Source organism: Sphaeramia orbicularis, chromosome 22, assembly GCF_902148855.1.
Source record: "Sphaeramia orbicularis chromosome 22, fSphaOr1.1, whole genome shotgun sequence".
NCBI classification, from domain to species: Eukaryota; Metazoa; Chordata; class Actinopteri; order Kurtiformes; family Apogonidae; genus Sphaeramia; species Sphaeramia orbicularis.
This window is the reverse complement of record NC_043978.1, coordinates 28553632-28565931: the sequence shown is the minus strand read 5'-3', so window position 1 is coordinate 28565931 and position 12300 is coordinate 28553632. Positions and strand designations below refer to the sequence as shown.

General features: G+C 35.0%; 1 protein-coding gene across 1 annotated transcript; it reads right to left on the bottom strand.

Moving 5' to 3' along the window:
* Positions 1–1080: 1080 nt before the first annotated feature.
* On the bottom strand, positions 1081–10118 carry spata7 (spermatogenesis associated 7). The gene is made up of 12 exons (XM_030126090.1): positions 9896–10118; positions 8190–8252; positions 7996–8085; positions 7826–7873; positions 6249–6352; positions 4370–4806; positions 4246–4291; positions 3436–3557; positions 2375–2425; positions 2218–2295; positions 1942–1999; positions 1081–1822 (listed from the first exon to the last, which is right to left on the bottom strand). The coding sequence occupies exons 1-12, from the start codon at positions 9942–9944 to the stop codon at positions 1181–1183; spliced, it is 1788 nt and encodes a 595-aa protein (XP_029981950.1). The 5' UTR covers positions 9945–10118; the 3' UTR covers positions 1081–1180.
* Positions 10119–12300: the final 2182 nt, after the last annotated feature.

The following is a 12300-nucleotide window of genomic DNA, read 5'->3' as shown; positions in this document are numbered from 1 at the left end:
TGAGCCAGCTGTCTGAAACTGCTGGCCGCTGACCTGAATGTTTACCTTTTACTTTGACTGACAGCTGCAAACATACAATGTTGTGCAATGATTGAATAGCTTTCCCCTGCAATTGTTTGCAAAACGCTTTGGCTCATTTCCTTCATATGTTGAAATATGGCCTCACGTCTTACTGTTAGTTGCAGGATGATTAATTAGATTGTAAAATAATCTCAATTAAATGCAAGAATAGAAGCAAAAAGTAGAAAATTTATTGCAAATGTAAAGACACTCTCTGGTGACAATCCACTCCTTTGTAGCTACATGCCAGACAAAAAAGCAAATCAGTAAATTTTATTTAAAAAAAAAAAAAAAAAAAAGATATCACAAACTGCAATGAACACAAACTACAAGAAACCAGTGATTCCACACATCTGACATGCAAATTGATATGCTGCACTAGTATATTATGAAAAGTTTAGATTTTAGAAAAAAAACATTCAAAGCATTATTGTACGGTGGCCCAGAGATGCAACAGGCCAAAAAATTATTCACTAGCCCCAAAAAATTATCCACTATGAGAAAAAAACAGAGAACAGCCCAAAAAAATTATCCACTGTAAGAAAAAAAGAGAAATGCAAAAAAAAAATTATCCACTATAAGAAAAAAAAAAAACATCATCCACCATTTCAATTTAGGGGGCCCTGTTTACCCGAAAGGTCTCTTGCTTTAAAATTAAGGCCATTTTTTGGGGCTAGTAGATAATTTTTTGGGCTGTTCTCCTTTTTCTCTTACAGTGGATGATTTTTTGGGCATTTCTCTTTTTTTCTTATTGTGGATAATTTTTGGGGCATTTCTCTTTTTTTCTTATAGTGGATAATTTTTTGACCTGTTGCACCTCTGGGCCACTGTATTATTGGGATATTGTGGCTCAAGTGTGTCCTAATTTGCGATACCACAATGAGATGTGGAAACAAAATCTTAAGTGATGTTGTTAATTTGGTGTTAAGACAAAAAGTAGGAGTGAAATGAAACACCATACTGGTAATGGGACATTCAAAAACATGATAAAACACCCAGTGTTTAACAAAAACTCTATTTACAGCTTATAAAACTATATTTTAAGAAACTTTAAATATGCCATTTCTCTGTCAAATAGTCACATAGTAATAAAAACATTCATCCCTGAATACTGTTGACATTAGAATTCATCATCACTGATAACAGCAGCTGCACTTGTTTGATGCTCATTGGCAGTCTCTATATTGTCATTGCAGTGTGTGTTGTCAGACACATGGAGAGACTCTGATAAATTTCTCCCCAGATCCTCCAGCTCTTTCGTTTGCTGGTCATAAGATGCTTCAGCTTGGTCTTGATGGAATCCCTCATCACTGGGTATGACTGTGTATTCCTGGTCTAGAGCACTGGTGTCTTTGTTTGTTACTGATGTGCCTTTTTCATCTCGATGGAGGTCCTCTTCACTGAAACCTGCTTTATCTGAACCACTGAGTGAAGGTGAGACGGTACCCTTTTCCAGACTGACATCTTCTCCTTCCTTTTCATTGTATTTTGTTGTTGAAACCGTCCTTCCAGGAGAGCATAATGGTGTAGAAAATAATAAGGGATCAGCATAATCTGGCGACTCACAGTTTTTGATCAATGACGCATAAGAAAAATGGTCATTGTCTTCTTTGGTCTTGAGCTCTTTCAGGCTCCCTAGCTGGGGTAGGAGTGAGTCCAGCAGGTAATTCTCCTTTTTTTCATGCTTTGGACTGGAGCTGGACATATTACTTGGCTCCTCAAATTCTTTACGTAGCACGTCCAGAAGGTGGCGCATTTTACCCTTTAAAAAAAAGCACAAAATCAGATGCGTGAAAAGAACTGGTATGCATACTTTTGTTTGTTTTATTTTGTTTTCTTTTTTTCATTTTTGTTCATGTACTATTCAAAAGTGTTGCTCACCTCATCAAGCTGATACCGATTCATGTCAATGTGCCTATTTATCACTCGGTCTAGAACCCTTGCAGGACACAGATAGAAACATATATATTTACTACAGTCTTGATGACTCCTGAGATAAAAACACACCAGTATCACAAGCGCTAACTGCACTAACTTTATACTATTATTAGAAGTGTGACTCAGTAGGCACATGTGCTGGGAATATCTGTAAGCTAATCTAAAGCAGAGGATTTCAACAACTTGCTTCTAATATATAAAGTAATCAGCAACACCAACCTGTCAGAGATGTGGCCTCTGGACAAGATGTCTTCTGTTACAGCAGTAATAAATTCAAGGTACATTAATTCTTCCTCCCTGTTAAAGAACCAATGTAATTAGTTAATTTCTCTGAGGTTCAATTATTCTAATCAAGTCTTGTGATTCGAGAGCTTACTCTGCAGATATATTCTTCATAATGGGGGACTTCTTATGTTCTGGTGAGACTCTGGAAGATGAGACAATATTTTAGACAAAACACACAAAAAATAACAACCTAAACTTCATAGCATTTACATTTTTCAATTACACTAACGATAACAAATGTTAACTGTAAGCACCCCAAAGAAAAGTAGACTTCAGCTGAGGCCAACAGTCTGCTGTTCCATTTTCCCATAACATAACTGAACCATAAACAAACTTCACTTTATGGCCCATTTTATTCCTTTTTATTAATTAGTGCCACTGGTTAATTCCTGTTTAACCCATAAAGACCCAAACATCCACTGTCACCTAAAAGCATCTACTGATCTAAACTGTTTAATACCTGTTGATCCATTAATCCTATCAACACGTAAATAATTGGAGTAAAATGCAGTTTGTCATCTTTTCATGATCATCAGATATGACCTGATTGGACATTCAGAGGCTCCGTAGTGAACATGGAAACATTGTCATCTTCTACAACATTGATTCACCAGTAAAACCCATGGAGTTGGATCAATGACAGTGGATGGACACAGTTTATGTTCAGTTAATGATATATTTTACTGAAAAAGTCACTTTTTCTTCAGTTTTCTCTGTTTCTGATATAACAACCCTCAACTTCAATCTGAGCTTTTATAAACATCTACATGATCAGTGAATTAAATGTAGGAAAATACCTGATTTTCACTGAAAAAAATGCAAAATAAAGAAGGCAATATTACAATAAAAGGTGATAAATCACTTAAGGAAGGTTAAATATAGAGAAAAATCATTTGGGAAGTGCCACAAAAGTATCACTGGGTCTTTATGGGTTAAACATAACTGTTTCCATTGTAAAAAAAAAAAAAAAAAATCCAGCCTATTCTTCTTTTTATTGATCTGCTCCAAAATTTAAGGTGTTCATCCTTAGCCCTTGCCTTACTCTTCCACCAAGTTTCATGAAAGTTGGTACTGTAGCTCCTGCATAATCTTGCTGGCAGCCAAGCAGAAAAGTGAGAGTAATCACACAAAATAAAAATATTCAAATAATACCTGGATAAGGAGTCATAGAAGGCATGTTCTCTGCTCTTGTTTGCCTGACTGTGTTGTCTTGATGCTGACAAATATGTACCAGTGACATCGTCCTCAGACCACTCATGATCTGTAGTGATTCCCTGTAAAACAACCAGTGGAATTAAAAGGAGTGTATAATAAATACTTGAACTGTTTGCTATTTACACACTGTATGTACTGTGGGTCTTTATACATTGAGGGTCATATTAAATCAGTCACAGTCATCATTACTTTTTTAGAGAATTTATAAAGTTTATTGGTAGTTTAAACTGCATTAAAAATATAACTACAAAATGGATCCTATTTCTAAAACTATTTGAGATTAATGCTATAACAACAAAAAATGTTTTTTTTTACATAAATAATGGTGTTCACCAACTTAACTGTCATTTTCTGTTAATTTTATGTCACTGATTTTTACACACATACCATATCCATAATGTATTGGCACTGAACACTGGAGCACACAAATACACATAATTATAAAAAAGCATTTGTATGCCTTGTAAGTTTTGTGAAAAATATTGCATGGAGCAGATTTTGACATAAGGAACAAAGCCTATAATCAATATAATTGTTCAATTATATACAAGGAAATGGCTGATCATGGCTGGTGCCAAAATAAATTATGCACCTCAAGGGGAAGATGAACATGCAATTTATTATTATTATTATTATTATTATTATTATTATTACTGTCACTCAGACCAAAAATAAGCCTTTAAACATTAAAGAGACTTTTATTAATAATTACCTGTATCATTAATAAGCCTAATGTATCAATCCTACCTGAGATCGTTCATCAAGATCCCGTGAGTATTCCTTGGTTTTTGTGCTGCATAGAATAGATACAATATGAATTCAAAATACTGCAAATATTTACTTATCTTTAGATACTTATATGGGTAAGTACCTTCTGTGAAATGTTTCTGTGTCCTGAGTGGGTTTCTTTCGTGGTGCTCTGTAGTAGCGGTACTGTGACAGATATGAACTCTTCTCTGACTTAAGGGTCTTAGGAGTAAAAGGTTTTTCTTGAGTGAAATGTTGTGAATGTTTTTGAAGCAAGTCTCCACTGTATGTCTTCTGAACTGGGTCCTGGAATGTTTTGAAGTAATTATGATCACCAGATGTTTCCAGCGAATATGTCGACTGTTTTCTGTGTGGAGTTGCTTCTGGGCTCCGATATTTTATTTCTGATGCCGAGCGATGAAAAGGCTTCTGGGAATCTCCTTTGAATGATGGATAAACCACCTTCTTGGCGTGGAAGGAGGTGGTGAATCTTGGACTTGAGACCACAGAGCTCCTCGAGCCAAGGTATGGACTATCATCATACTGCAAAGACAATCTACTCTAAAAAGCAAAAATACAGCAGAATAAAACAGAAAAAGTTAAAATCACTGCATATACATGTAGACTAGCATCCCACTGTTACTCTGAATTAGATACAGTTCATGGATGCAGCATTTCCCATTTGGACATTCCAATTAAGCTTTTTTCAGAATGAAGCATTTTCTGATTAAGACACATGGGATAAACTGATATTATTAGTTTTATGAGGAACCTCTGGACATGTACACAGCACATTTGGAAGGCCTTAGATACAGTTTAACTGCAGGTTGCTGCACACATTCCCTTTTTTACAGTCAGTTGTGATACAAACAATTCTCTCTGGTAGATGCCCACATGAAGAGCCCATGTTTCTGTTTTGAAAGAGGAACACACTTTTGAATTAGTGCTGTCAAATGGTTAAAAATGTAATCGGATTAATCACAGAGTTGCTGTGTATTAATTTCGTTTAATCATGATTAAAGTTAATTCATTTTTAATTTATATTAATCGTGTTTCATTTTGCATGAGCAAATAGACTCAAGAAAGAAGGGAATATATATGCACTTGATGTGTTTGTCGCAAGCTGAGCGACCCCCAACTAACATATGCTTAGCGTAAATGTGGTATTTGAAGCTGGAAGTGCTTCAGTGAAAAAAAAGTCCTTCCTGCAGAGTGTGTATAATAATTTATGTCAGTCAACTCTTCCATCTTGGGGTTTTTTTGTATTCAAATTTCCCATCCAGAGGGCCAGCTTGCTGTTTAGCATCTTCTATCTTAATCGGTTGGTTCTGCTGCCTGTCACTATCGGATCAACTGCCCATTTGCACACGTGAGATGGTAAACTCTACTTGGACAAACTGCCCAAAATGCGTTGGCAGAGACGTTCAAAGTCATTTTGCGCTGCAGATGGGTTAATTGCATTAACATTTTTAGTCAGATTAATCATGATGATGGATTAATCTGCATTAATGCTTTAATTTTGACAGCCCTATTTTGAACATTATGAAAGACTTGGATATCAGCAGATATCAGCAAATTTTGGATATACACAACTATCACAACAACAACCTTTTCATGACGGTGGAAGAATGAAGGAGGGAGGTTGCGTTCGCACACTTGAACATGTCCCACAGTGGATCAAATTTTAATTGGAGTATGTGCAGCTCCATGTAAACAGTAATATTAGTGGAAGACTAATTTTTATTAGGCATGTAAACAGCTTGGTAGGAACAGTATCTTCTATGGAATAAGGAACCAGAAGATTTTTTTTTAATGTAAATTAAGTTACAAACTCTTCTTTCTTGCTTGCTGTCTTGGCCAGGACACTCTTACAAAAGAGATTTTAAATTTCAATGAGTCCTTTTTTCCTGGTTAAATAAGGGCTAAATAAAAAATAAAAAAGCAAAAACAAGCCAAGAATACTTTTGACATGAATGTTAATATGCAGTATTAACTGTACTTACCTGGGCTGAGGAGCAGGAGGCTCTGCTATTCCTCTGTGACAGAGAGTGGGCTGACTGAGGTCGAACCCCTTTCCTCAACCGCTCCTGCCTGAGTTGATCATTGTCTAGAAACATATAATCAAAAACTGAAATTAACCAGTCTACTTTGCACTGGTAGAAATCCTGTTCCTCATTTATAAAAGTTATATAGTTGTAATAAAAAACATTTGTTAGTGCTTGGCTTCTTATATGAAGCTTGTGTTGGGATCTATGTACTTGGAGCATGGCAGTCTCAGTTGTTCCAGAGCTGTACGCTGCTTTCTATGTCGAGGACTTAGATTGATTTTTCCACATTACCAAGCTCTTCAAAGCCTCTCCTACACAATAGCATCAGTGTGCAACACTAGCTACTGTTAGATTAGAACTGCACTCAACTAATGTCAACACTCTACCAGCTCCAAGCACACACAGATCTTACATAGTGAACCTTTTGTACATATAATGGGAGATGGAAACACAACTTCGTCAGTTGTTGATTGCAGCCATGTAAAACATAGCGTATGTCAACACTACACAGCCTACTTTATTCACTAAAAACCAGCTGACAGAAATGTCTCTGATTCACATTTTTACCCCGCCCCCTGAAATGGAGGCGAGGGGTATTGTTTTTGGTTTGGTTTGTTTGTTAACACTCTAGCAGCAAAACTATTGGTTGAATTCATACCAAATTGGGTTTATAGATTGTCAGTGACCCAGAATAGGTGTGATTATGCTCTGGGAACAGTAAATCAAAGTTCAAAATTTAAGAATTTTTAAAATCTATTTTTTTCCCATTTACTTATAACGGGCGAATTTTCACATGTCTGTAGCAGCAAAACTGTTTGTTGAATTCATAAGTAATTGGGTTTATAGATTGCTAGTGATCCAGAATACTTGTGGTTACATTTTGGGAAAAGTAGGTCCAAGTTCAAATTTTTAATGAATTTTTAAAATCTTTTTTTTACCTCCTATTTACTACAATGGGCGAAATTTCAAATGTCTATAAAAACATCAATTTTGTTCCAATTTACTTCAAACTTGGCACATATATAGAGGCAATTGATATGCTGATATCACCACACGCATAGACAGGATAACATCAGCTGGATCAATGCCAAAATAAGCTACAATACGTGTGAGGGGCGGGGTTTGTTGTGTCTGGCACCACTTGTTTTTTCTTTTCTTTTTTTAAATTTTGGGGTATTTCAGTCTGAAACTGTAGTCACTTCTGCGAACCCTGTCCAATGATTTTGTTTACTCCAAGTTTCAGAATGATGTTGGATAGCTGCCAGATATGAGGCAAAAACTCTCATCATTTACTGTAGCTGTAAAGAGGAGCAGGAAAAGAAGCAGTTAAGTTTAGTCATAGTGATAGAGCATGGCTTTTACCATCAGAGATGACGATGAGATGCATCCTGCGCTTAAATGTGATTAGCCATAATGGATCAGTGGCTCTTTGCCCATGCTACAATTTACCTCCATCTGAACTGATCTACAGTGCATAGTAGTTAGATGAGGAATGAGTGTTTTGAGTTTGCGTATCGTCTTTCACTACTTACACTTTACACTATGTATCAAGCTTTTTGGAACTGAGGCATCAATGGCAGCTGTGGAAAAAGAGAAATGAAATTCACAAAAGGTTCTTCATTTAATTATCATGCATCTGTGGTAGATGTTTAAGGGCAGCAGTATTTACATTTAGAGCATGTATTACTGTCATGTAGCTTACCTTTCGCTGAGTAAACCTTTTTGTAATGAGACACCATGTGGTCTTTAATGATTGATTGTGTCAACTTGCTGGAGGAGCGTGGGCAGAAAGCTAAAAGCACATGGCAGAGAACATACAGTACACAACACAGCAGAGGTCTGGTCTTTCAAATAACTTCATTTATCATCATATTATTAATTTGTTTTAATACTCACGGCTACTTTTCAAACTTTTCCCCCTCATTCCAAGGCTGCACCCAGATCCGGATGATACACTCCCTAAACACAACACAAAATGAGTTCATAGATACAGACATGTTACCTCCCTTTTTGTCTGTAAATGTCCCTATTCTGGGACTAATAAAGGATTATATTGTCTTAGCTCTTAACATGAACTGAACACCTTTGGGGCTTTTTTTTAATGAAGTGCACAATTTATTATGGGTCAGTCACCATATAATACTGGTTTGATGTCATTTATGATGTATATTAATTAAACAACAATATCTTTAAAAAATAAATCTGCAAACACTGATTTACTCCAGGCTCTGTTTTATTATTATGCTACTCTTACAGAAAACAATTGTCACTTGCAATTCTTTGTTATAATTTTACATAGTACATGTAGTATTTTATATTGAAGAGTTAAATCTAATATATTTCCAGTCTTATTTATAAATCTGGGTAATAAAAAAATAATGATACTACAATAATTATCATCAATACACAATATACATGTCATCTTTCGGGTTCATTTTGTTTACACTGTCAGCTAAGACACACAGTTTCTTTTGTTGCTTATTTAATTTTATTCATGCAGATTTTGATGTTGAATAAGGTTTTATGAAAAATAATTAGGCCCCCACAACACTCGATGACCAAGCGGTTGAGAAAATGAATGACTATAATTGATGTGAATGAGTCAAACCCAAAAGTTTTTCAACTTGGAAGAAATTATGATTTGATGTCATGATAAAAATGAATACAGACTGATGTCTAAATGTCTATCAGGAATAACATTTGTATTTATTTACTTAAACTCAGAGTGTCCCTTGAGTTTTCAGAAGGCTTAGGTGATGGTGACTTGACACAGGTTGGATATTTGTCATCCTCCAAAGCAAATGTTACATTTTATTGTGAATCAGAATCAGCTTTATTGGCCAAGTATGTGAACACAAACAAGGAATTTGGCTTCAGTTTTTCTTTGCTCACGACATACGATTTCAACATAAACCCAAATACAGATAAACATAGACCTAATATAAACAAACACTCGACTAGAGACAAGGACAACAATGGGTTGAGATTTACAGTGGATTTATATTGTAATATGTACAGAGTGCAAACTGGAGAATCATTAGTATTATCATAACTGTGCACAAAGGTTAAATACAGAATATATAGGATAGATTAAATACCAAAAATTGGAAGTGCAGAAAAACAGAACTTGTCAAATGGGTCAACTGGAGATCAACTGCAACTATTAGGCTACTGTGATGACTTTTGTAAATGATTTTACATCAAATTGGCAAAGGTGGTGGATAGAATGGCTTAGGGGCTGCGACTAAAGCTTACATTGGCAGAGAAAATGCTGACATTAAAAAATAATTGCTGACGTTATCCTGGTAAGGTCATTTGGCCAAACAACACCATTTTCAAGTCCAAGAAATAACATAATCTAACCTGCTGATAGATTATCTCAGCATCGTATTACAGGCTAACACCACAGTCCTCTACAGTTAACTACATTCACTGCACTAACAACAAGAATAAACAACGAGTACTTGTCGAGATAAATCTAAAACCACATCATGTTTTTAGATGTGCCCCCAGTTAGCATTTCTTAAGATTTGGCAAGCTAATTATCTGAATAAGCAGTTTCATTTTAGCAAGACAGCTAACTAGCTTGTGCTAGTACATACCTAAGGCTATTCTCGACTCCATGGTAGTGTTAGACTCAATATATCCCATTTTTCTCCGACATATAACACGACAGCGAAGGCGAACGTTGGATAAATCCAGGAAACATAGCGTACTTTACAGTAAACATTTTGGCGCTGTCAGATAATCTTCTGCAGATTGGGCGACAACTTAATGCTATCTTATAAGAAGATGAGAGCCAAACCGAAGCTTCCCCGTCGCCATGCTGGTTGCTATGAATGATGACGTCATCGCGCTCATGCGTACGTACGCTCAGCTAAACCGCCCAACCGTAAACACACACCCAGGTTCTGTTAACAGGGGTCACTACATGGAGGCGTCCATTTTAGTTTAGTTTAGTACAGAAAATTACATCTGATGAAATATAGACTCAGTTTATTTATATTTTTAAATACAACAGAAGGTTATTTGCAAAAAATTATATAGAATGCCAAGCACTACAGAAATACAAGTCATAGGGAGGTTATTGTATGTTATGGTAAAAAAAAAAAAAAAAAAAAAATCTACGATATAACTGCCACACTACATGTATAACTATTGAGTATATGATATAAATGACATGTAAAAAAAAATAAATTAATAAGAAAAGTCAAATATAAATATATAGCATTCATATGGGATGTAGTGGTCCTCATTTACTGCCAATGCTGTGTATCAAAAATCCTGTATTGTTAAATAAAAATCACACTTTTTACAATATTTGACTTTGTACACATTTCCAGAAAATCTATGATGAAAGCCTTAGCCACTGTGTTTTTTCACTCAGAATCAGAAATGTTCTCATGATTTCATATGGTTTTAGTTGAAGTGATGTAATCTATTTTATTCTGACAAAACTGCTAAATAAATAAATGATAATAATGACATCTTGTAGTCACTATACAACAACAACAACGACAACAACAACAACAACAACATGTGGTTTGATACCAGTTGTAGCCCTTCTGTAAAATGCATAACAGTGATAAGTTTACATACATCTAAATAAAGCTATTTATTAATGCAGGATAAATGTGTGTGTGTGTGTGTGTGTGTGTGTATATATATATATATATATATATATATATATATATATATATATATATATATATATATATATATATATATATATATATATATATATATATAAAATGTAGACACTGTAAGAAAAAAAATTATCTAACTTAATTTAGTGTCCCCTATTATGAATTGTAACTCACTGTTTATATATAGTTCGATTTATGTCAAGTTAATAATCCCATCAAGGTAGTTGCTGCAACCATAATCCATTTGGACTACCATTAGGAAATAAAAGGAAACAATACAGTCTGGAAAATTCAGGAATGTGTTTACAATATGTAGATGAACTAAATTCTATCTCAGATAATGTAAATTATTGACTTGAACCATAAATAATAGTTTGTAAAGTCTGAGTAAACTGGAGGAGATGCAACCCTATTAATGTAGTGCAACCCTGTTACTCTAATCACGGTAACAGGGTTGTGAGTAACAGGGTTGTACATCCAGACTACTGTTATCTTTTTCTCAGGCATAGAAGCTAGCTACTTAGCTAGCTGTTACTGCTGACCAAGAGGACACACTTACTTATGTAAATAAGTAAAGAAAAAATCAAAAATAATTTGTCTTATCCTATTAGTATGGGTAACAGGGTTGAGTGAGGTAGAGTGAGACATTCAATCAAGGCTCATATTCTTATGAAAATATGAAAAATAGAAGAGAGGACACACCTTTGCTCTACCCATTCTTTTGGAAGACTGTTTGATGATGTCAATTCCAGCATATCATGTGATTCACTGCTTTCTTCTTCTTCTACCATGCAAAAAGGTTATGGGTAACAGGGTTGAGTGCATGTTGTGGGACACAGGTTCCATGCATAATAATTATTATTTAAAATATTATGTTTATTTAAAAAAATGTTCCCACAATTACAAGAGACACCAATGAAACTAGTCATACCAAAAAAAAAGAGATTTAAATTTGATTTTAACTGTTTTATTTGAGATTCAATTTGGTCATCAGGGGGTTGGGACAAGTGAAAAATGGCATTTTAGGGGGTACTCCAGACTTATTTGGTATTTTTAAAACTATTTACAAACATTCTTTTCTCCCAGTTTTTTTAGATTTGGTCTCAGGACAAGTAAATTTACACAGAAACTCCATGTTTTAGTATTTTGTACATGGATTATTTAAAATTTGATGGGTGGGACGTCAAATGTCCTCCAATTCTGGAATGACCCATAATTAGACGAAGGAACACAATCTGAGACATCTTGAAATCTCAAAAATGAATGTTTGTGTTGAATTATTTGCTAGTCTTGTGTGCTCAAACTTTCTGTTAATCATTAATGTTGATATGGCTTGGGAAAGCACCAGAGCTAAAAAATGA